This window comes from Pyrus communis, chromosome 7, assembly GCF_963583255.1.
Source record: "Pyrus communis chromosome 7, drPyrComm1.1, whole genome shotgun sequence".
In the NCBI taxonomy this organism is placed as follows: domain Eukaryota; kingdom Viridiplantae; phylum Streptophyta; class Magnoliopsida; order Rosales; family Rosaceae; genus Pyrus; species Pyrus communis.
The window spans coordinates 13,648,247-13,674,478 of record NC_084809.1 but is presented as its reverse complement, the minus strand read 5'-3'; the positions used below and the strand labels follow the sequence as shown (position 1 = coordinate 13,674,478).

The 26,232-nt window shown below is 35.4% G+C and overlaps 1 protein-coding gene across 1 annotated transcript; it reads right to left on the bottom strand.

Moving 5' to 3' along the window:
• Positions 1 to 3,881: 3,881 nt before the first annotated feature.
• Positions 3,882 to 10,723, bottom strand: LOC137739987 (probable LRR receptor-like serine/threonine-protein kinase At1g51880). Its single transcript, XM_068479762.1, has 13 exons — positions 10,566 to 10,723; positions 9,123 to 9,660; positions 8,438 to 8,913; positions 8,189 to 8,327; positions 8,037 to 8,108; positions 7,804 to 7,875; positions 6,317 to 6,397; positions 5,804 to 5,976; positions 5,477 to 5,700; positions 5,252 to 5,378; positions 5,034 to 5,096; positions 4,625 to 4,814; positions 3,882 to 4,453 (listed from the first exon to the last, which is right to left on the bottom strand). Exons 1-13 carry the CDS (start codon positions 10,699 to 10,701, stop codon positions 4,066 to 4,068), a joined length of 2,679 nt encoding a protein of 892 aa, XP_068335863.1. The 5' UTR covers positions 10,702 to 10,723; the 3' UTR covers positions 3,882 to 4,065.
• Positions 10,724 to 26,232: the final 15,509 nt, after the last annotated feature.

Genomic DNA, 26,232 nt, shown 5'->3' with positions numbered 1-26,232 from the left:
CTTCCCTCAAAATGAGTCATGGTGGAAGGACCATTGCTATATGGGTTAAAGTTGAGGGAGCATTTCTGCAATTGAGTTAAAGTTGAGGGATCATCACTACAATTTTCTCATTTGGTTTTCTATATTTGCACCTCTGATTTAGCCTTACGTGTGTAACATGGGACTCATTTTGATAGAAGTTCTGATAGAGTGAACGAAAAGGACCATAGTTGCACGTTTTGATGAGTTAAAAGACCAGTAGTCATAGATTTTTGTTAAGGAACCATTACTCCAATTGAATTAAAGTTGAAGGACCATTACAACAATTTCCTCTTTTATCAAGATAGGTCTACTTGTACTATGTAGCTGAGGGACTTTCCAATTCCATAGAGATTGAATTCTTCTTAGACATCATCTCAATGGAACTTCCTATTCGGTTTCATTGCCGCTGTGCTTTGCTTGAGCTAGTTCTGTTGCCAAACACTCCTTTAGTCCCACCACTACTTCACTCATGGTAGGCCTTTTGGTGACCTCTGCAGATACACATGCCATCGGTGATTGGTCAAGTGATGAAAGTGAAATTTTTTAACTGTACGCGGGTAGTTTTGAAGAAAGTATTTGGCTCCAAATGTTTGGATTTCTATTGCAAACTAATAAATGTAAGAAGCTTCATGGCCTCAAGGGCTCTCTAATGCCAAATTAGTAACCTGTTGTATTTTCTCATACATAATTGTTAAGAAGACTCTCCATGAACCTCATGTTTTTAGCACAATTCTCTTGCCAACATTATAATGGTCAAATCGGATTAATGGCTCCCGTGATGATAGGGTATTTGGAAGATAGTCCATTTAGTTAAAATACATGATTTAAACTCTTGTAGTGAAGATTATTAGCAAATGTAACCCAAAAGTGTGTTTTTTGTCAAATTTGAATTAAATGTAGGAATAAAAAATGTCCAACAATACTCTTTCTTTTAGTTCAAATCTGAATTAAATTCTAATTATTTTTTTTTTGTTAAATTACATTTTATCCCTTCAGGTTTATGGTCGATTGTAACCTCATACAACATCTTTAAAATATTTCAATTTAATACATTTACTTATCATTTTATTTAAATTTCATACATCTGTCAGAAAATCTGTTAAGTAAACCGTTAAGTAATGACGTGGCAAATATTAAATCTACATTTATATGGACGTGACTGCTGTATTTGTGCCACGTGACAAAAAAAATAAATGTCTATGCATTTAAAAAATAATAATTTAATCAGAATATTAAATACTAAAATAATTAATTAAAGAAAAGTTCAAAAAAAAAAAAAAAAAAAAAAAACTAAAACCCATCTTTTCCCTATCCCCAGTCGCATTCACCCAAGGGCACGTTTACGTATTCGTAATCGGAATCAATTTACGGAATCGGATTCCAATTACGGGATACACCTTTGTTTACTTAATCTTGGGAAATAAAAAAACATGTGGGGTCCACACCAATTGGGGAATCCCACTCCTAATTTTGGAGGAATTGGACTCCCTACATGAGGTAGGTATTTCAATTCCTGGACTGGAGGGGAATCGAGAATGGACTTCTTTTACTAATTATGCCCTCACTTGGTTGTGATTATTCCAATGCTGCCCTTCATTTTATTGTGATCATCTCCCTCACCAAAGTTGTTGCTTCATCTACCTCACGAGTAGATGCTGCTCCACCAAGCCCAGATCCCATACCCACTACAACTACTCTCTGTTTGCCCCTAAGAATCAAAGAATCTTGAAAATTAGAGCACTAACCACTTCTCCCTCTCCATCTCCCTTCTGTATCACCACTGCACCACCATAAACCTGAGAAAGAAATAGGCATGAGCAAACGAATTTCTTTGAATTTCTGGGTTATTTCGTTTGCGGGGTAGGAAGGACTTGACTCTCCAATTGCTTTGTGGGTTCTTTCTTCTACAGGGTAGGAAGGTCTTGAAGGCTTTGAAGGTATCTGAGTTCTCTTTTCTGCGGGTAGGAAGATGAATGTGGCTAGGTTTTTTACTTTTAATTAGATTATAATCTAATTTATACACAATAAATGAATAATGCATATTTTAACTCTTTACTTTAATTAAATAAATAAAAATATCTAATTAAAATGTTTATAAACATAAATATAGAATAAAATAAAATAAAATAAACAAAGGTAATTTAGTAATCATATTGATATTTATTCCGATTCAGCTAAATTAGTAAATAACTTATATGAACTCAATTTCATTCATGTTCCGATTCCTAACTCTTCTTCGTTCCAATTCCTTTCTCAAATCAATTTCTCCTATTTTGATTACGTAAACAAGCCACGAATTCCCCCACCCAATTTCTTCTCCCTCCCTTCATCTAAGAGCCATAACCCAAGAAAAACTCACAACCTAATTCGCACCACCCAGATCAAGTCAACCTCCTTGCAGCCCTGCCTATTCTTCTTCTTTCTCCCTTCATCTCTCTTGCTCCCACATCTTCTTCTCCACCTGAGGGGCTTGCTCTCCAATTCCTACTTCGGCGCTGATTTGGGTCGGAGGAGAATCTGAGCACCGAGACAACGAGCGGAGAATCAGGCTTGGGGGCTAAAAAGATCTCTGGCGAGTGTGTGGGATTGAGCCGAAGGACACGCACCTAGAGCCGCCTTGGCCCAGACGGCGCATCAGAGAGAACGAGTCAGTCACTTGGCGAAGGACCGAGTAGGAGAAGCGGTAGGGGGACTCTGATCGGAGCAATCTCTGCTGTTTAAGTCAAAAATCGAAGTAAAAAATAAAGGTTAGATTCGTAGATTTTGAGGTATTGTCATTGGTTTTTTCCAATTTGGCTTGCGGATCTAAGATTTCTTGCATTTTCTTACCCATGAAGTTGCGAGAGAGATCCATTGGAATAAGGGACCAAAATTGAAACATATAGAGGAGAATTTATGGGCCTTGAGGGGTTGGGAGAGTTGCTGGAAAACCAGACAGCAGCATGGGAAAAGATGGTGATTTGGAGGGGAAATGTGGGCTTGTGGAGTTTTTCTTTTAGGTTTTTGTATTTATTTTATTTTATTTTGGCTTTATTAAATAATTAAAATTTTATGTATAATTTATGTTTTTTATCTACATGCCAAAATGGATTGCCATATCAGTAAAAAAAAAAAAAAAAAATTGGAACTCCCAGTTGCCACATCATCATTTAACAGTCAACTTAACGATTTTATTAATGGATGTTGAAATTAAAATAAAATGATAAACAAATGTATGAATGTATTAAATATGTTATATGAGGTTGCAATCGACCTTAAACCTAAAAGGATAAAATGTAATTTATCTTTTTTTTTTACCATATAATATCTTCTGAATACATTATCATCATTGAGACCATTAATTCGATTTATTTTATAAAATATTATGCAAAAAACATAAAATGACGAAAAGTACGTAAATAATCTTACTTTGAGACAGTTTCCTTAGCCTTTCTCCTTCTCATATGCTGAAGAAGTTTTATTCCGTTCATAGTATTAACTTTCATAAACTTTTATGTACTCCATGTTCGAATTTCAAATCATTGGTCAAAGATCTTAACAACCGTTGGACTGTATATGGACCCGATATTTATAAGTAACTCTAGTAGTTAGATACTTAATAATAAGTGCGTAACTCGTGTGAACTTATTGACATTGTGTTAGGATAAGGCTTCTTGTCTTCCTAAGTTATTGACCCTTTAATTTTTGTTTCAATATATTCACAACATTACCTTTTCGTAATGGTAATGATAAAGTGGATTTGATATTGTTGTTAAATTAGAAAAATAAACTTCCAGATAAACTCTCTATATACGGATATACCAGTCATTGTCTACTTTGAAGTTGACTTCAACTTAATCCTTAATCGCTAGGACCTTCAATGGCAAACAACATAATAGTTGTTTAGATCACATCTTCATTTTCGCCTTTCTCACGAAAAGACGCACGTCATGTGATTATGAAATAGTTGCAGTCCATAAAAAAAACTACGGTATTTATTACAAAGAGGAAAATAATGCATCCCAAACTCTCTCTTTATATATTTGGTTGAGATATTTAGTACTACTACCTAAGTGAGGGTTGTAGCATAGCAATGGAATTTTTTATTTCAGTTTCATGCCTCGGGTTTGCTCGAGCGAGTTCTGTTGCCAAGCACTCCTTTAGATCCACCACTACCTGACTCATGCTTAGCCTTTCGATGGCAGATGGAGATACGCATGCATTTGCTATTTCCACAGCTTTCCAGACTGAGTTAATATTGAATTTTCCTTCTAACCTCGGATCAACAAGACTGTAAATGTCTCCTTTTTGAAGCATGAAACTGAACCATTCACTGATGTAAGTCCGCTCATGCGTTCTAGAAAAAACAGGTCGACTTGTGATAATCTCCAACAGTACAATCCCAAAGCTATAAACATCACTTTCTTTATTCAATCTGTTTGATGCGTAATACCTGCAAGCCAAACCATATACCTCAAATCGTATCATCCAATATAAAATGTTTTCCAAAATGATTTATAGTTTCTTTCTTCATTCTTCTTGTTGATTATATAATTTAAGTTTGTTTGCATATATAGTAAGGACATAAAGACGATGCCTCAAAAAAAATTAAAAAAACTCTTACTCAGGGTCAAGGTACCCGGGAGTGCCAGCGACAGTTGTTGTTATATGCGTTCCATCTTCTGTAGGGAAACTTCTGGATATGCCAAAATCAGAGAGTTTGGCTTCGAATTTTTCATTCAGCAAGATGTTTGTTGATTTCACATCCCTGTGGATTATAGGCGGACTGCAGCCATAGTGCAGATACTCCAGTCCTGTTTTCAAAATCCAGACACAACTTCTCAAAAAGTAGATACCATTTCGTTATCAATAATGATTGGTATTTAAGCTCCTCAAACTCAAAAGTCTCAAAGAGTTGCTAACATACTCTCTAATAAAGTTCAACCCTACGTACCAACTGTATGTGGGACACACCTATATTAGGTGTATCATTTTTTTGTGCCTAAATAATATGATTGGTTAGTTATACAGACCTTGTGCAGCTTCTATTGCTATTTGAACTCTATGTCCCCAACTCAAGATATTTGATCTGCTACCTGCGTCCATAAAAAAATATAACTATCTTATTTTATAAAGTCGGTGATCCAGGAAAATAGAATTATCAAATTAAGGACTACCAAAAAATTTAAAAGTACTAGTTAATTAAGAAATGAATGGCAAATTTAGTACTGAGTAATTTCATTTCATCAACCTGAAAGATGTTCTCGCAGGTTTCCATTGGCCATGTACTCGTAGATCAGGCCTATGTTGGTTTCATCATTGCAATATCCAACAAGACTTGTCAAATTTCTATGATGAACTCTCATAAGAAGATCAACCTGTAATTTAGTAGTTCAGAAGCGCTACATGTAATTTAATAAGATTAATATTGATCCTAAAAACTGTGGGATTAGTTTATTTAATATGAGAAACATGCCTCTGTGAGAAATTCCTGAAACCCTTGCACTGATGACGGTGAAAGCATCTTGACAGCTACCTGAGTGTCGTCTATGTGGCCGTGATAAACTGTTCCAAAGCCGCCTTTTCCAAGAACCCTCTTGCATTCCTCTGTAATCTGTACTATCTCAGAGTACGTAAACCGTCTCCCCTTTCGCTCAAATGACCCATGCTGAATGGCTACATTTGCATCTGTGCTATTTCCTGCAATCATAACATTTTTCATAAGCATCTTATACAATCAAAACCTTCTGTTTGTGATTATTTATTGCAGAAGAAGATGACATTAACAAATATGGAATCTTACCAAGTCGCCTTTTCCTTTTAGAAGCAGCCCGACACCAGATAGCTGCTGCACTTAGTAAGAGGACTGACAGTGCAACAACCGAAACAATCATCATCAGAACAAAAAAATTGTACTTCTTGTTCTTCTTCTTGTCGCAAGAAACATTTCCGGATAGGTTTGGATTTTCGCACAAACTGACATACGAAAATAATATTATATTGTTTAATCAATTATGGTAAAAGATCATATAATTCCCAAATAAAAATTGTAACACATTTTCTTATATCTTTAAGTTTCTGCAGAATGGCACATCATTTTAAATTTCTAGGAAGGAAGAAGTTAAAAAAAGAAAAAAAGACTGGTGGATTATATTTTGGGATGTGCTATCCACGCACCTATTTTTACTTTTCACATATCCTTTATTAATTTATGTTCGTTGATATTCGTTGATATTTATTTTTTCTATTTTAATATATAGTATTCTCTATTTTCTTCAACAAATATCCTCGTTCCGCAGAAAAAAGGGTGGCGCACCTTATTGATATGAAACCATCCTTCCATCTGTCAATGAGTACCGCCGGAATTGAGCCTGTGAGGTTGTTATTCTCCAAATTTCTGCAAAGGTAGATTAAGCAGTACATATATAGTTACCATGCTTTCTAAATGAGAACATATATATAAAAAGATATAGGATTAACGGAAAAATTAACTGGGATTTAAATGTAACATTTTCAATAGGTTGAACTCAGTTTTGCCACATGTACATTTAATAGAAAAATTAACTGGGACTTAATAAATATGACATTTTCAATAGGTTAGGTACTTATTTGAAAAATTAAAAATAATTGATACGAATCTGAAATAACACTAAAAGGTTAAGGAGTTTTATGTACTTAAAAGAAAATAAAAGGTCATCATTAGGTACTTTTAACAAATTTGTATTTAAAATAGAAAATAAAAATTGCTCGATGTCGGTGGTGTCTCTCCGACGTCCTTTCACAAAAGGTCATCACTATTTTGAAACACATCCGGGAATTTTAGTTTTTTTTTTTTTTAAAGTAGCATCCACATTACTTTACTTAGTTTAAAGTAAGGGGACGGTACTGTGCAATTTTGGGTGCATTTCACTTTATTTACGAGCTTGCCACCGGGCTGATTTCAGCCCAAATTTCGTTTTATTTACAAAATTGCCACCCCCTGTTCATTCTTCGTTCGGTGAGACCAAATTGGGTTTGACTGATTAATGGGATTACACTCGATTAGACCAAATTGAATTGATGTTTTTTTATTTGAAGTTGAGGAGTCAGATTGGTGGGAAGAAATTCAGAGGCACGTCGTCTTCTAACTGGGTTGTTGTCTTCTTTCTTCACTTATGAGTTTTTCGGGTCGAAGGAGTCATCTGCTTCTTCTGGGATTTTCGGGGCCATATTTGCGCCTTCTTCCGGCGTCATTTATTGGTAAGTTCTAAAACCTTTGTAGACCTCATGTTCATTTCAGATTTTTGTATCAATTTTTGTATTATAATGGAATTGCAAATCAAGTATATCTTAGATTCTTAGGTCCATACTCACCTTCCCACAACTATTATATTGTCTCTTGACTGGATGAATTTTTATAATTTCTTGGATCTACGGTTACAATGCTTTTTATAATTTCCTATATGCATCCTTTTTGTTCATTCATGATTATGTTGAATTTTTTTAAGGTTAAATGTGTCTTATTCATGTAGTTAAGGCTGGTGCATTTAAGTCCCGCAGCAATGCGCGGACATTTTTTCTAGCAGCATCCATTTGTGCAAAAACTGGGTCATATTTGCATCATATCACCAATTTTAACGGATTTTTTAACAGACTTTGACCGCATGTGTAAAGTGAAAAACAAGTTGAGTTTTAGGAAGTTAAGTGACACAATTTAAGTTACATGGTGCAAGACTCATATTGAGTTTCAAATGCGTAAATAAGCCTATAAGACAATAACAAAACACACACACACACATACACATTTATAACAAAATAACTTACAAGACATTTAACGTCGGCATTTGTGACAAAAATTCTGGAATTGATCCTCTTAAGTTGTTGTTTGATAAATCCCTGCAATGAGCAGCTCAACTCATTTAACACAACCGGTTATGATGACTGAAATTCTTCCAGTATGATTCGTGTCATTTCTTTTTCGGTATAGTTGATCATTTGCCGTAGTATTACCGAGATATGTTTTCACACAAAATTACAGATTATTTAGATACACTTACAATGTCTGTATCATTGTTAGATTTGACAGAGAAGGAGAAATCTCCCCTTGTAATCCATTGGAAGACAAGTTCCTGATTGCAAAGTCCATAACGTCAATAAAATTATTACTGAAAATTAACCTGCAATTTGGTGTGAAGATATTTATACTTACAAGGATATAATTCTTGGGGGATCATTTCCATGATAGCTGCAGTTTAGACCATCCCATGAGTAAACTTGAGGGCTACAAGGATCTCCTTGCCAGTTCTTTTCAATATTATAGGTTGACTTGATCTTTGTGATTGCCACAACTAATATTTTCACAAGCAAACAGAGGATCTTAATAAAACTCACATATTAGGTGAGGCAATAAACCAATAGCAAGGAATTTAAGCTTGTGTAAGGAATCAATATGACTCACCATCGTCTTGGCTGGTATCTGATATTAAGAATTCTTTCACTTTATAAATCTCGTAGGCATTGAGGATGGGTGGAAGGGTAGAGTTTCCAGTCTTTATAATTGACAAATTATTTTGTACTCTTGATCCACTCAAGGATTCAGCGGTACAGAATATTGTCGTTGTGGACAAATAATCAGGAGCAAGTGTCCCATTACATAGCTCTCCGTTTGTCGTAATGTTGAACTGTCTAGACTGGTTGGGTTGGAGCTTTCCAACTTCTGCAAAGTGCAAGTAAACATGATATACTTCTGTGTCAGGCTCCCAGAAAATATTCAACGACCTATTTGAAGTATTTGGCGTTGCAGCTGTGCCCATCACGATGGATGGCGGTTGATACTCGAATTCTGAATTGATGGTGGATGAGGTATTTAAATTTGTCCAAGCGCCTTGGTTCTCCAAGTAACTCCAGAATCGATCATGAATATCATATGGATACCTATACAAATAAAGGTATTGCATCAATACATGCATACAATGTTGATGAATGTTATATTTCCTACCTCGAAAACTAGACAGAATATAAATTGCTAATTATAAATGATTCTACAACTATTTAACACTAAATCATTTCGTGAAAAAAAAAGGATCCTGCCATACCGTATATGTGGTTAAATTGAGAACAATAGAAACATGTAAATCACTTACCTATATCCCCAAAGGCCAGATTTTAGACCAGTGTCACACCGCCGGAGAAGTGGTAAGGACCCTTTGTCTGTTTTGTACGAGGCATCGGTTAAAGGCCTGAGATCTATAGATGATATAAATGGAACCCCGGAGCCTGTCTCCACCAGACAAACATGTACATAGTTTCGCAGAGGGACATGTATGAGCTCAAGCTCGATATTATTTTCTGTTTCAAACTTCACTGTATCCCACAAGTTAGGTCCAAGATGTATCTCAAATTCGGGTATTTCATTTTGTTCATCATAATTCCCATAAAAGAAACCTGCTCTGATCAAATACTTGGTTTTACTTGTAACATTTATTTTGTAGCAGTTTCGGATTCCTTCAGGGAAGCTTCTAAGAGAGTTGTATGCCAGGGAATACTTGTTTCTGTATTCAGGCAACACAAGCTTCCGTTCACCAGTGGCTACGAAGTTTTCATCTGAAATATAGGTAATGCCTGACGGATTGTCATTATACCTGGAATCTTCCCCTAGGCCACAATCTATGCTAATGAAGCCTGGCACAGATATATTACAAATATAAGAAAATAGTTCTTAATTGTTTATTAACTTTTCGGATTTTTATTATAAATGGTCATGAAATTGATCAACATAGTTTATGAAATTGAAAATCGATCAATGTAGTCCTTGAAAATAGGTGTTAAATATTAATGTGGTCATTCTATCATAATTTCGTAAAAAAATTATATCATGTGCTGATGCGGTGTATGATTGGATCCCACAAGTCAATTAAATATTGACATGTGAATTGAAAATATTTAAATAATAAAAAACAATTTTTATTTGTATAATTAAAAACTAAAAAAAAAAAAAGAAAAAGAATATGAACAGTACTGTTCGTATTCTACTTTCCCACCATTAACATGTTTTTTCAACTTTTTTTGGGATTTTTGTGGGGAATTTCTAAATTTTGTGGGGTTAATCAAGGGGTAGGTCTCATGGATCTTTGTCATATGCTTTTCATGGCCAATGGGAGCGCATGGGACCTGGATTTTGTTTCAAGGCCACCTCTTCTTCCAGATCTGTGGTCAATAAACAAACTAAAACCAAGAACTCAAAAAGATTCTATCTTGGGTAAAATGGTCGACGAAGCCAACAGAGTTGCGTTCTTGGAGATTCAAGGCTGCATGATTGAGCTCACTGCGAAATTGAAGCATGTACATACGCACATGCAGAACAAGGAAGGAGAAAAAAAGCGTACTTTTCTAATCATGAAGGAGCTGCGAGCTCATCTGATAATTCAAATACTTACAAATCTATTGGGAGAACGTGTGTTAGAGCAGATCGATGGTGGAGAAGAGGGACCGGGTCAGAGACCATTTTGATAGGGATGGTTAATTTCAAGGATCATTTGTGATAAAAATACTTAATTTTATTATAATACTGTATTTAGAATTCATACCTGATTGATCTTGGGCATGAACTAGGAGCAAAAGATTAAGAGCAAAACCACCAAGCTGCGCTGCAAAGAGGAAGAGTTGCTTCATTGTCCTTGACATCTTTGGAACACAAGACACCGAATATTGGTTCCGTAGCATCTCATTTTATATAAGAGCAAGGCCGCACAACACACGAATTGGTTCCAAAGTATATCATCATTCTCCTTTCGATACGCTAAATGTTATTAGTGATCCGAATGAGACATGTATACAGTCACCTTAGAAATGATGTGTGGATGCTTAGAAAATGTGATATGCTCTGTATCCAGTCAAAACTATTCTGGAAAGTTGACTTCATAAGAATACTTCTGGAAAGTCGTCTCGCATATGATGTTCGAAAGTATATCAACCATTTCTTGCTATATGCTCATCATACATATTATCGTTTGTCACATGTTTTTTCACTTAATTCTGATTACTTTTCTTTTTTAAATTATAAAAGAAATATTTAATATAAAAGCTAACCAGAATTAGATGAAAAAGCACGTTACAAATGATGAGGTATATGATAAGCAATGCGCATACATTATATAGTTTATGGTGGTGAGGATAAATGATTTGGATTTGCTCTTGACCTTAGTGTTTGGAACCTTCTCATCCATTAATCTGAGCTACACAAATTGAATCCAATGGTCTTCTTTAATTTATTTTCCTGACCCATCACATGCAACCAACGAAATTGATTTGATTTGCACATCAATCAGTAATCCAGATTTGTGGATGAGGAGGCTTCAAACATTAAGATCCGAAACGGATCCAAATCCAAGGATAAATGCTCCAAACTTTTTTAGAACCAATCACATGAATTGCCTTTTACTCTATAACTGGAAGATAAATAAATAAAGGGTTTTTTTTTTTTTTTTTTTTTGTCAAAAAGTAGATATTATTAAATATGAATCGAAATATTTACATCAAATGTCAGAAAATTAAACAACTATTCGGGTTCAAAACCATCCCACAAATGACTATCCCACACGCTTATTTATGCTAAGACATTTGAAAATCGAGGACCTGTGATTCCTGGTCTGAATGAGGAAGCCATAATGGGAGTAGGAAGAGTCAATGGACGTTAGGGCTATGATTGCGTGTCAATCGAGGTCTCAGTCTTCATTTCGTGAATGTAGGGATGTCCAACGTTGGGAAATGGAATTGGATCTTATCCTGAGCTCAAGGAGAGGATCCTCGATTTTGGACCATTGAATTTTAATTCAACGGCTACAGAAAAAGAATTCCTTTAAAGTTATAATAACTATAGTTATTGGATATCTTTGGAACAAGGCTGGTTCCGTAGCATCTTTGGAACACAAGACACCGAATATTGGTTCCGTAGCATCTCATTTTATATAAGAGCAAGGCTGCACAACACACGGATTAGTTCCAAAGTACATGTATACAGTCGCCTTAGAAATGGTGTGTGAATGATTAGAAAATGTGATAGGCTCTGTATCCAATTCAAGAAAAGTCATAAGAATAGTTCTGGGAAGTCGTCTCGCATTTGATGTTCCAAAGTAGGACTTGGCTTCTCTACCCTCCCACTTCCCGCACACTTCCATCTATTTTTATTTGTGCGGTCACAGTTAAATCACGTCAACATTTTATATTACTATTTTTTTTATCTTATTATCTCTATAAAAAAATCAATATAAAATGTTGAAGTGTCTTAACCGTGACCGCACAAAATAAGAGGAGATGAGAATGTATGGAAAGTGGGAGGGTAGAGAAGCCGGGTCCTCCACTAAATTATAAATTATTTAGCATAAAAATTATAATTTTTAGAAAGTGGAAAGGGGGACATGTGATAGAACTAATTTATAATTTTTAGCATAAAAATTATTATTTATTACCTATCCTCTACTAAATTATACATTATTTAATAACCTGTATTGAAACTAAGTTTACAAAAGAATAGTGTTATTCACACACTCATTTTTACCTCAAACACATTCTTATTAATTTTTTGTCATTGATCAACTTCAATTCATTCTATTCGACAGTTGAAAATTGAGAGAAGTGTGTGAGAAATAAAAATAAGTGTGTGAAACCTCCTGAGCTACAACCCACCTTACCCTTGTGGGTGGCTTTGCCACTGTGAATGAGGAGGCAACAATGCAGGAAGAGTTTATGGACATTAGGGCGCTGATTGCGTATCAATCGATGTCTCTATCTTCATTTCGTGATTCTAGGGATGTACAACGTTGTTCGTACGGCCCTTTTAGCTAGTGGAATGGCGTCGGAGGATACATGTTTGTATATCATGGCTCGTGGTTCAAATGTTGTAGCATAGCGACACATGTACATGTGTGTTAGAGGGCATATATAGCTCTTGAAATCCTAGTATAATTTAGTTTTACTATGCCCTTGACAGCTGGTGTATATCTTATTATATTCTAAAAAAAAAGTTAAGAGATTTCAGTGTAAAATCAATAGACAATTGAAAAAATCGTTAATTACTTATAAGTACATATAAAGTTTATTCTTTCTCTGATATGAGACTAATATTCTTGACACAACGCTAGGAGAATTGAACCTAGGACTAGTTCATAAAAAAACCAAATTAACGTCCTATTTTCTCACCGTCTTATAACAATAGCATAAATGGTGAAGAAAGTTGAGGCTGAAAAGAAAACTATCAAAGCGAGTTATTGTAACCATACACAAATTATCTGGCTTATAAATGGCACGTTTTCTTCTGATGACAAAAGTTTTTCAAGTCTATAAGGAAATTGTTACTTACACTTTAAAAATCTCATTTTACATTTTAAACTTTATATATTAAAAAAGAAAAATATACTTATGAGCAGTATAGAATGAATTTTTTGATATTCAAATAACAATTTCATGAGATAAGATAAAATTTCAGTCAATAAAAAAATAGGTTTAGTCCTTTTACCTCTCATTTTCAGCAAAAAGTATCTGTGCTAATGGCTTTTGTTGGCCATGTCACGTTCAGAGGCCAAGTATTTTCGTCCTACTTTGGAACTTAAACAAATGTCCACTTCAATTATTGAGGGGAAACAAATATTCACATGCTATTTTAAACCCATCGATTGAAACAAATATTTAGGTCACTTTCAACTTGTTGGGTGACATTAACATAAATGATTTGTTTTTTATTTTTATTTTTAAAAATACTTATCGAGAAGTGGATAATGAAATTTTTGAAATTCTAATAACAATTTCATGAGATAATATAAAATTTCAGTCCATAAAAAAATAGTTTTAGTCCTTTTACCTCTCATTTTCAGCAAAAAGTATCTGTGTTAATGTCTTTTGTTGGGCATGTCACGTTCAGAGGCCGAGTATTTTCCTCCTACTATAGAACTTAAACCAAATGTCCACTTCAATTATTGAGGGGAAACAAATATTCACGTGCTATTTTAAACCCAACGTTTAAAACAAATATCCAGGTCACTTTCAACTTGTTGGGTGACATTAACATAAATGACTTGCTTTTTATTTTTATTTTGTTTAAAAGAGGTAATTGTCGGTTTACCCCTTGAACTTGTATAAAGGTGCTAATTTCCTTCCTAAATATTAATTTTAGCTCATTATCCCTTGAATTTTTATAATTATCCAATTTCCCTCCCGAACTTTAACTTTAGCCGATTAACCTCCTAAAATTTTAAAAATAGCCAATTTCCCTTCCTAGCATTAGATTTTAAATTTTTTCATCCAATTTTCCATTCTTTTTGCCCCCATACAATTGCAATGTGTGTCCACGTGAACAAAATGGGTAAAATATTGGATGAGAATTTGGTTAATTATAAAAGTTCATGAAGGATAATCGGCTAAAATTAAAGTTAAGAGGAAAATTGACAGCTCTTTGTAAATTCAGGAGATAAATCGATAAATATACCATCTAAAAAAGAGGATCCGGCGAGGATTCTCACTCGGCGTCGATGGGGAGTCTCTGAACGCACATAGCACCATGTCGGTGGGGACCTGGATTGTCTATCCTCCCCATCCCATACCCTTCCCATCTCCTCCTATTTATGTGATCACGGTTAAGTAATGTCAACATTTTATATTTCCATTGCTTTTTGTCTTACTATTTCTATAAAAAAAAAAATATATATATATATATATATATAAAATATTGACGTGGCTTCACCGTGATCACAAAATATAGGAGAGGATGAGAAATGTATGAGATAGGGAGGGCAAACAATCCAAGTCCTGTCGGTGGACACATGTATGCTGCATATCGCGGCTTGTGATTCAAATGTTGTAGTGTGGTGACACATGTACATGTGTGTTAGAGGACATATATCTATTGCTCTTCAAATTCTGGTATAATTTAGTTCCACACTGACTTTGAGAGTTGGTGTATATCTGATTATATTTTAAAAATAAAAAAAATTAGGATTTTACCGTAAAATCCAGTTGCAATTTGAAAAGTCGTCAACTCTTATAAGTACATATAAGATTCTTTCTTTTTCTGATATGAGACTTATATTCTTAACACAATGCTAGGATAATTTAACTTAAGACTAGTTCATAAAAAAGCAAACAACCATCCTATTTTTTCACCCGTCTTATAACAATAACATAAATGATGAAGAAAGTTAAGGTCAAAAAGAAAAGTATAAAAACACTAATATGTGTGGCTTATGTGCTAATAATTAACGTAGAGTTGATAAATTTTTTGACTTTGAACCTAAATCCTAATATACTTGACCACATGAGACTAATAATCCAATTGGACCTAATGTTAACTCTAAAATAAAAGCAACAAACATAAACAGGTGGAGAACTATTGAGTTATTGAGTGTTTCTGCCACATTCTATTGGAAATGTAAATGTACAACACTTAGATTTTTTTTTACGTATTATAATTTAAGTAAACGACTCATTATACAATAGAACAACGTCATTTAACTCTTAAAATATTGTGAATGTGTTGTAGAATAATCGTTAATAGATTCCACAGTTTACTTCAAAATATAATTTGAGTACATTCTCAATTAACTATGCAGAGGCACACATAAATATATTTAAGAAATACTTGTCAATATATTCAGTCTACCAAATATTTCATTTTTTTAAAATAATTTTTATTGTATGATTGTTTAAGGGGCATGATATCTATACACTTCTATTTACTTTTCACACACTCTTTATTAATCTATGTTTTTTTTATCTTCTTCAATTCATTTGATTTGACATCAAAAATTAAAAGAGTGTGTAAGAGTAAAAAATGATATGTGGATATCACAGTCCTTGTTTAAGTCATATATCTTGGTTGTTGAAAATAATCTTGTGGGGGACCCACCAATGGTGTCAAGAATGAGTTAACTTTGCATTAGATATGATCATGTGACATACCATCCCGTTTGATTATGCATGTGATGTTATTTGGTGGTTTTTGTTTCGTACAGCCCTTTTAGCTAGTGGAATGGTGTCAGAGGATACATGTATGTATATTGCGGCTCGTGGTTCAAATGTTGTACTATAGCGACACATATACATGCGCATTAGAGGGCATATATAGCTCTTGAAATTCTGGTGTAATTTAGTTCTACTATGCCTTTGATGACACACCCCGACATGGAATATCCACTAGGACTCCAAATTGAGCTGTGCTAGCTGACACCTGGAAGGTGATGAAGCCAAAAAGTGTGATGATGATAAAAAAAAATGAATTAATTTGAACCTAAGAGTGTCTAAATACCAGAGTGCGCTATGAGCGGGAATGAACCTATTACACACGCGATACAGAGCATAAGTAAAGTACAGTAAGGTAAGGTAATGATTATAACATCATAAGAAGTCACCTGAATTGAAAAGTGCCAAGAATCCTCGTCAATACGGACACTCTGCTGTTAGAATCTGGAGGGGTGCAAATATAGAAAATGTGAGTGAGTGAAACAAAACTTTTCAAACCAATTTCAATTCCAAAGGCAGTAGCCCCTCGCTGTAACACCTGTATACTTTCCCAGAAAATAGAATATATATATATATATATATATATATATATATATATCTCAAAACCATGCTCAGAATAGCGAAATTCATAAATATGCCACTCCAAATATCTCAATAACACATAACAAGTAACCCAGGTGAAATAAATTAATATGAAATGGTATGCCATCCGGATCCACTTTCGGTGGCCTGTACGGCTGAACTAATAGCTCATCAACATATTAGCTTGAGTCACCTCACATTACCTGCACGGCTGAATCCATATCTCATCAATCATTGCTAGCATATAAGTCGGAGTTACCTAAAGTGACTTGTACGACTTATCCATATCTCATCAATTAGCTCATCTACCAAATCCTGCACACCAGTCGAAACCATCTAAAGTGGTCTGTACGACAGGCTGGGTGTAAATAAATACGCTCAAGTACTACGATCACGTGAAGGCTGTGCAAAGTATCGCAAGTCACTTACGAGTCAGAACCACCTAATGTGGTCTGTATGACAGGCTGGCACCTACCTTGAATCCAAGGTGAGTGTGTGGTATGAGAGGTGAACGATCACGTGAAGGTTAGGCCCTGGCCGCGGGCGGAGCACTAACATCGAGGTGCAGGATAATGAGCATTAAATACATCTCAACACAATCATACTCACTACCATCACTATCATCAACATGTACTTACTCGAAGCTTACCTAGGCGTTCGCAGCGTCATTTGGCACTTCAAATCATTCACAATAATTAGGTTCAGGTAATATATATATAAGAATATGCCATGATGCAAATCTAAGAATCAGGCATTTCATAGTATTCCCAAAATATATAATACGGCGTAAAATATACAATCAGTAATGCCCTACTCCCAAACTTTTTACTTTCAGGAATAATTATCGGTGAAAAGCCTAACTAGACACTAGTTTAATTAACTATCATTACTTACGTTTTGCTTACTTCAATTTTCTTGCTTTATCACTGTTTGTTCTATGACCAACATTTATTTACCAAAACATAAGGTTAAATCTCACAATTTCCATCAATGTCCCTCACATTGCTCAACTCCTCAAGTAAGGCTATTGTCCCAATTATTTAGTCTCATTTATTAAATGGATGCATCTAACGTTTCGTTAGACTGCCTACATACCCTAAACAGGGATCAAGCCATTCGTAGTTCGCAGTATCAACAATAACATAAGCAATCACTAGATGTATATTCTAAAACAGCATATATACTTATATAGAAAACGAGTCCTTGCTAAAATTTGTAAATCCTTAGCATGAAGGTTGAGGCGTCACAAACAATCGACGCCTAGAACAATTATCAAACTATGACTTAGAATCCTCATCAATAGAATACATAATTTATATATAACACACCATACGATTCGATCCAGAAGATCCGCATCCCAGATTTCCGATCCAAAATTTCCAAGGATCCACATTATGCTTATAGAACAATATACTAAAATATCATTACGATCCAATGGTTGGATCTCAGCCAATTTCAATTTCAAGTGGTGATTAACTTTTTATTTTATAAACTTACAATTCCAATTCGGAAAGATCCATACTACGGATTCCCGATCCGTACATTCCTATGATCCTCAAATATTATGTACTATAACATATTAAAGTTTGGTGACGATCTAACGGTCGGATCGTCGATTCATATTTTGACCTATTCACGTGTCGAAATGAAACTAAGTCCAAATAATGAAATTACGTCATATGGATATCAATTATGAACCCAGGGCATCTAATAGTACTTAAAAAAAAACATCATTGGCCCACAGGTCACGTGCCACCGCACGCGCTGCCGCTGATGGCTGTCGGCCGCCCCGACTCGCCGGAAAATTCAACTATTTTTAAAAATTCTCAAAAATTACAGAATTGAAGATCTCAAAGAGTGGAATAAACTTTATACCTGTGCCCAAGTCCAATTTGGCCTAGAAAGGCTCCAATTTTGCTAAAACCGTACGAACCCTAGAATTGGGTGTGATTCGATTTGACCTCCAAACTTGCTTCGACGCCTCCACCACTGTTGGCCTTTGTTCCTGGGTTCTAGGGGAGTGTTTTGGTAGTGGTAATTGAAGGAAAACGTTTCACAAATAGGTGGATTTCGAGAAAGTTTCCCGCGGCACCCATGGGTGTTCTTCGTGAAATTTCTACCATTTCATGCAAATTTTCGTTAGAATTGAATGTTGGGATATGGTGATAAGGTGATAAGGTTTGACGGTGGTGAATGGGTGAAAATCACCTGAAAAATGGGTGAGAATTGCCGGAAACCACCCCGGGTCAAAACCAGGTTTTTGGGTGTTCAAGGGCCACGGGAAGAAAAAATGAGAGGAAGGCTAAGAGCTTCCCTCTCTCCTCCAAATTGGCTGCTTATAATCTCCAAATTTTCTGATTGGTTCCCTTTCCCACAAAGTGGGAGTTAACACTTATAATCTAAAATATAATTAACTAGTTTCAAACGTCTGTAACTATACCGTTATAATTCGAACTTGCAAACCGCTTTCGCCTATGCGTTCGTAAAGACGAGTACTACAAGGACATACTAAAAGAATAAGTCTCACGTGTCTCTAACTGATGGTCAACTAAGGTCAACACCCTCGTCTCTAAGGGCATTTTCGTAAAATCATGCTTTTAAAATTTATAAAATTGTAAAATTAAGGACGGGTTGTCACATTTGACAACTGCTGCATATCTTATTATATTCTAAAAAAAGTTAAGAGATTTCACTGTAAAATCAATAAATAATTGAAAAAGTCATTAATTACTTATAAGCACGTATAAGGTTCTTTCTTTTTCTAATATGAGAATAATATTCTTGACACAATGCTAGGAGAATTGAACGTAGGATTAGTTCATAAAAACAAAATTAACGTCCTATTTTCTCACCATCTTATAACAAAAGTATAAATGGTGAAGAAAGTTGAGGTTGAAAAAAAACCTATCAAAGCGAGTTATTGCAAACATACACAAATTATTTGGCTTATAAATGGCACGCTTTCTTCTCATGACAAAGCTTTTCAAGTCTTTAAGGAAATTGTTACTTACACTTTAAAATTTTCATTTTGCACTCTAAACTTTCTATAATAAGAAGAAAAAAATACTTATCGAGAAGTGGATAATGAAATTTTTGAAATTCTAATAACAATTTCATGAGATAATATAAAATTTCAGTCCATAAAAAAATAGTTTTAGTCCTTTTACCTCTCATTTTCCTCCTACTATAGAACTTAAACCAAATGTCCACTTCAATTATTGAGGGGAAACAAATATTCACATGCTATTTTAAACCCATCGATTGAAGCAAATATTTAGGTCACTTTCAAGTTGTTGGGTGACATTAACATAAATGATTTGTTTTTTTATTTTTATTTTTAAAAAGAGTTATTGGTCGGTTTGCACCCTAAATTTGTATAAAGGTGCTAATACCACCCACCCCCCCTCCCCCCATCCCGCCTCGCAAATTTTAATTTTAGCTCATTATCCCTTGAACTTTTATAATTATCTAATTTCCCTTTTGAATTTTAACTTTAGTCGATTAAGCTCCTAAAATTTTATAGATAGCAATTTCCCCTCCTAGCATTAGATTTTAAGTTTTTCATCCAATTTTTCATTCTTTTTGCCCCCATATAGTTGCAATGTGTTGTCCATGTGAACAAAATGGGTAAAAAATTGGTTGAGAATTTTTAAAATCTAGTGTCATAGGGAATTTAGCTAATTATAAAAGTTCAGGGAGGGTAATTGGTTAAAATTAAAGTTAATAGGAAAATTGATAGCTCTATACAAGTACAAGAGACAAATCGACAAATATACCTTCTACAAAACCATATTGGTATTTTAGTTTATTCAAATTTAGAGGGAATGGAAATTTTGAATTCAGCGTAAGAAGTAAACACTTGACTTATATCTGCACTGCACTGAAATTGACTGTTAACTAAAAAATACAGAGTCATTGTTATCTTTGTCGAATTTTCCAAGCACTAAAGTTTACATGTTAATTGTCCAAGTTCAATGTTTTAATTCATGATTTGCTAAGCAAAGGTCAAAAGCAAGCGCACAGTCAAGCATTCTGATGAAATTTAATTCCTTTTCTGGACCATTTGGCGGCCACAGTTCATTTTGCAGTCGCGTTGTCACGTTAATTGAGAGGTGTGGCTCGCAGTTTTGACGATGGTGCATCTCCTTCTATCAGATTATACAATATACGATGTTGCTCACTGAAATTAAAAACATTGTTGCATTAAACAAAATAAAGTATTGACCTAAACCAAATTTGCTATCTTATATGATATGTTAAATCCATAAACAGCGTTGTAAGCCCTGATCTAAGCACTTCTGAAACCTAGAGGTGAGTTGATACTTCTCAAGTGTAGCTGTTTGGACTCGTTTTTGTATTGTCAGTTTAAGTGTTTTAGGCCGTTGGATGAACAAAGATCTTAAGTTAATGTTCAATGTATTTTCTCGGTGTTCTTATGATTATCATAGTAATTATCTTAAAAATATCTTTGGGGCTTGGAGATCAAAGCAAAGTCTAGAAAAAGGTTATCCAACAAGAAAAATGAAGAGTTGTGTGCTTTGGAAGTAACCACTTGGACTTGTGGCATATTGTTGGCTTAAGAGCACTTCCAGTGTTGGAAGGCCCTCAAGGGCCACTGCCTATTGAATCCCCCCCCAAGTGAATAGTAACTATCTTTAATGAACAATAATTGCCTTTTGCATCTCTACCTCTAAGAGCAGCTTCATGGGAGCTGATAGCCCTATGGACAGGGGACCAATTCAACCAAATCCCCTCCCTTCCTTGCTCTAGCCCATGCGGGTGATTGGGCTAAGGAGGTGCCTGTGTGAGGGGAGGCAGGAGTTCAAGGCCCGAGAGCCCTGCCTCCGCTCTCACACAGGCCCTCCCCCTTAGCCCAATCGTCCGCATGGATTGAAGGAATGAGGGAAGGGAATTGGGTTGAATCGGTCCCCTATCCGCACGGCTATCAGCTCCCGTGGAGCTGCTCTAAATGAAAGCGGATTGCATTTTGGTGGCAACATGTAGGGGTGGGTTCGGTTCCGTTCGGTTCGGTTTTTTGCGAAAACCGGAAACCGAACCGAAATTACTGTTCGGTTCAGTTCGGTTCGGTTTTCTATCGGTTTGGGTTCGGTTCGGTTTGTATTCGGTTCGGTTTCGGCCCGGTTTGGTTTTTTTTTTTTTTTTTCTTTCTTTCTTTCTTTCTTTCTTTCTCCAAGTAGCTTAAAAAAAGTATATGAAAACATATAATACAGAAACTGAGAAACATATAATACAAAACTTATATGTATTCAAAACTTATAGTTTACATTTGGAATTTGGAATTTCATCATTTTTTTAAAGTTTACATTTGGAATTTCATCATTTTGTAAAATCCAAAACTTATATGTATTCACATACAGAAACTGAGAAACATATAATACAGAAACATGTAAAATCCAGTGGACTTTGTAAAAGCCAGTGGGCAGTGGACTCACGTCGTCAGTCTCACTCACTCTCCACAGAAACATTAATCCACTTAGTTTGTTGAAATCAAGCATATATCAAATACAGAAACATATATTCTTCAAGTAATTCAACTAAAATTGCTGTCCCAAATTCATTCTGACTTAGTTTATCCCAAATTGTTGTCCATATTGACAACAAGCACAGTTTTACAACATTCATTCTGATGTTAAAGTCTTTAACATCAATTATCAAATCAAAATCAACATGTATAAATAACCAATTACATTTACAATTTCTGAAAGGTTCTCAAAAGTTTTCAAAACCAACAGGCAACTGGCAACAGGTTCTCAAAACCAACAGGCTACTGGAACTGGCAACAGGTTCTCAACATGTATAACCAAACCAATTACAATTTCTGAAAGGTTCTCAAAACCAACATATCGAAATCGAATATTACAAATTACAATTTCTGAAAGGTTCTCAAAACCAACAGGTTCTCAAAATCCCAGTATAACCAACAGGTTCTCAAAATCGAATATTACGAATTCAGAAATCGAATATTACAGTATAACCAAAACCAACAGGTTCTCAAAAGTCAAAATCCCAGAAAACCATCAAAATCTTCAATCACGAATTCACGATTCACAACAAAGAATAATTAATCAAATATTACAAATTTACAATTTCTGAATTCTGATTCTGCATGCAATTTTAATGACTGGTAATTTGGTAAGCAGAAGCAGAAGCAGAAGCAAAAGCCCAGAAGGCCAAAATCGGTAAGCAGAAGCAGTCAAGCAGAAGCAGAAGCCCAGATATGAGAGTCAGTATGATAATGAGACTAACCTTTTGCAGTCTCGAGACTCGAAGTCGACACGGCAAGAAGAAGCTCACGGCGAGATCAAAGACTGGCGCTGGCGGCGAGGGCAAGGTGTGACCGTGTGAGAGATTGAGACAATTTGAGAGTGAGAAAGGTCCGCCGGTCGTGAACTCGCGGTCGCCTGAGATTCAACTATTCAAGACTGAGAGAGACAGAGAGTGATTGAAGTTGAAGTCTTGAAGACCGAGAGAGAGAGAGACGAGGCTAACCTTTTGCTGTCGACTGTCGAGACTTGAAAACAGCAAGAAAAATCTGATGGCGAGATGAGAGAGAGAGACTGACGACGCGAGTCGCCTGAGAGACAGAGCGAGAGAGAGACGAGGCTCAGGGCCTCAGGCTGCGCGAGACTGCGAACGAACTCTGAACTGAAGAAGAAGAACTGAAGGCAGGGAAGGGAGGGAACGAGAGTCTAGAGAGAAGAGGCCAGGCGGAATGAAAAATAAGGAGGAGGAGGGTTAGGGTTACAAGTTTACAACAACTTACACCGGCGACGTCACAATTAAGAACTTAAGGGTTTTGTTAAAAAGATTAAAAAATTAAAAATAATCTCACAAATCCTAGAGGCATGAGGGTTCGAACCCATGCCTCCAGCTTGTAAAGTTTCACTGAAACCAACTTGGCAACAGGTTCTGTTTTGTTATGATTGTATGACTAAACTATTTATAAATATTCAAAAAAATTATATATATATATATAAATCGGTTCGGTTCGGTTTCTTAGCCTCAAAAACCGAAACCGAACTGGTCAGATTCGGTTCGGTTCGGTTTGACAATTTCGGTTCTGTTTTTTTGCGGTTCGGTTTTTTTCGGCCTCGGTCCGGTTCGGTTGTCGGTTTTTTTCAGTTTTCGGTTTTTTGAACCCACCCCTAGCAACATGTGCAGCGTGAACAAGGAGAATTTTGTACGAATGTTACTTACCACGCAACATTTGAACTCTATCCAGCACGTGGTCTCCAATTGAATGCAGGGGTTGTTTGTATCAATTGAATTATTAGACATGCATGTAGTCCAATATCCTAATGAATAAGGTGTTAGGTTTTCACTCATGCATTTCGAATTTGAAACTCCGCCTAAATTATTATAATAATTTCAAATCTTGTCCTCCTCTTAATAAATTTTTTTTTTTTTTTTGAAAAAAGAAAATGAATCATCAAACATGCCAAGATAATGTCAAATGAGGACAATTTTCTCACAAGCCGTATCTCGTATTCATCATGGTCACTAAGCATACTCGCCTTGTAAGTGGAAGACTTCATGCAACATGAGGAGGACCTCTCATCAACAAATCAATGCTCTATGAGAAAACTCTCACACCTTTTGAAAAAACTATTTTGTTCCCCTAACCATTTGCACAGATTCCAACCGGATAGACAAGTACCACGGAATACTGTGTATTTCTTAGAGAATCCTTAATCTCCTGGAAGAGCAAGAAACTAAACGCCGTGTCACGTTCCAGTGTAGAGGCTGAGTATCATTCAATGGTTGCAACTTGTTGTGAAGTCACTTGGCTGAAATATGTTTTAGAAGACTTTATCAAACATAAACATCCAGTCAAGCTGTATTGCAATAATCAAGCGGCACTTCATATCACTTCAAAGCCGATCTTTCACGAAAGAACCAACCGCATAAAAATTGACTGCCACATCATACAAGAGAAGGTTCAAAGTGGAATGATCAGGACATCTCACATTTCAACCATGGAATAGCCAGGCGACATCTTCACAAAGTCATTGAGCTTATACCAATTCACGACTGTGCTTTGCAAGTTAGCAATAATCAACATCCATTCCAACTTGAGGGGGAGTGTTGAGTAAAGCAAAGTTTGTCAGCCCCTTGATTTAAGGAGTCCTTGGTTAGTGTACAGTCTTCTCAAATTGGTTTTCATTCACATAGGAGTCTTAACTCACGTAATAACTTGTACAGGCCTTAATTTCATGAACTTGATTTATCCATGTACCTAAGTAAGTTTCTTGTACCTGTTTCTCTTTTTCTTATTCAAAACCATTCGCACAGAATAGAAGGTTTTACAGCTTCACTTAAATTTACACAAATTAAAAACCGCTGAAACAAAGGGAAATAAGACATGCTGAGACGTACGACCTTTCGTATTTTTATATGCAGAAATTTTTCAGCATTGCACACCTACCATTCTTATATGCATGTCGTCTTTGCACATACTGCTGTGATGAGCGGAGAAGAAAAAGAAATGTAGTGATTGGATCACGATTGAACTTGCCAGTCCCTTCAACCAAGTCCGCGTGCCTTAATTCGGCTTTTGCAAAAAAAAGTCAGTATACATCTTGAAAGAAAACTTCGGTTTTATATGAACCCAAACTCTATTACTTTGTAACATCCCTTTCATTGTTAATTCTTTGACTCGTGTTTTGAGAGTACGAAATATATAAGGTTCATTAGAGTCCGGAGATTGTGATGTTCTACTTCGGATTATATGTTGTTGTATCTTAGGAGCCACCCACCAATAATTCTGTCTTTAAGACATTGTATTCATACAAGCTTCAATCTCAAAATTTGTCAGCTTTTTTATAACTTTACTCAATAATTCGGTCTTGTTCTATATAATTTTGTCATTATAACATATGCAATGCTATAATACATGATTGTTTGATATAACGTATACAATTTATTTCAAGTACTGTTATAACAAACATCTGGAGTATTGTTATTCTCCTTCCGTCTGTAGATCTTATAAATTCCGTATACTCTGAAATTGCTCCTACAATTAGAATTTTCATCTTTAAACTTTCCGATGTAATGTAAAGAATAAAAAAAATCAACATATATGTACTAGCAAACTGCTTGGAGGCTTGTGCTAATTAGAGCTTATCTTTGGGGTTTAATTTTCTGATATTATTCTTCTCATCAAGGAGGGAAATATATTGTACAAGATTGATTTACAAGGAAAGAAACACCAAATAATATCTATCCTAATTACATCCTGATTACAAGGATCCAAACCGGTAATTAAGCTAATTACAAAGGTAAACTCTCTAACACTCCCCTTCAAGTTGGTACATAAATGTCGTTCATGCCCAACTTAACGAGAGAGTTGTAGAACGCTTGACTGGCAACAGCATTAGTTAAGATGTCTGCTAATTGATCCTCTAACTTTACGAACGGGAATTGAATAATATTCCCATCCAACTTCTCCTTAATGAAGTGTCTTTCAACTTCCACATGTTTCGTACGATCATTCTAGATTGGGTTGTGTGAGATATCAATCGCTGCTTTATTATCACAAAACAAATTCGAAGCCGACATTTAAGGACACTCAAGTTCTTCGAGTAACCTCCAAAGCCATAATAATTCACATACTCCTTTTGCCATACCTCTATATTCTGCCTC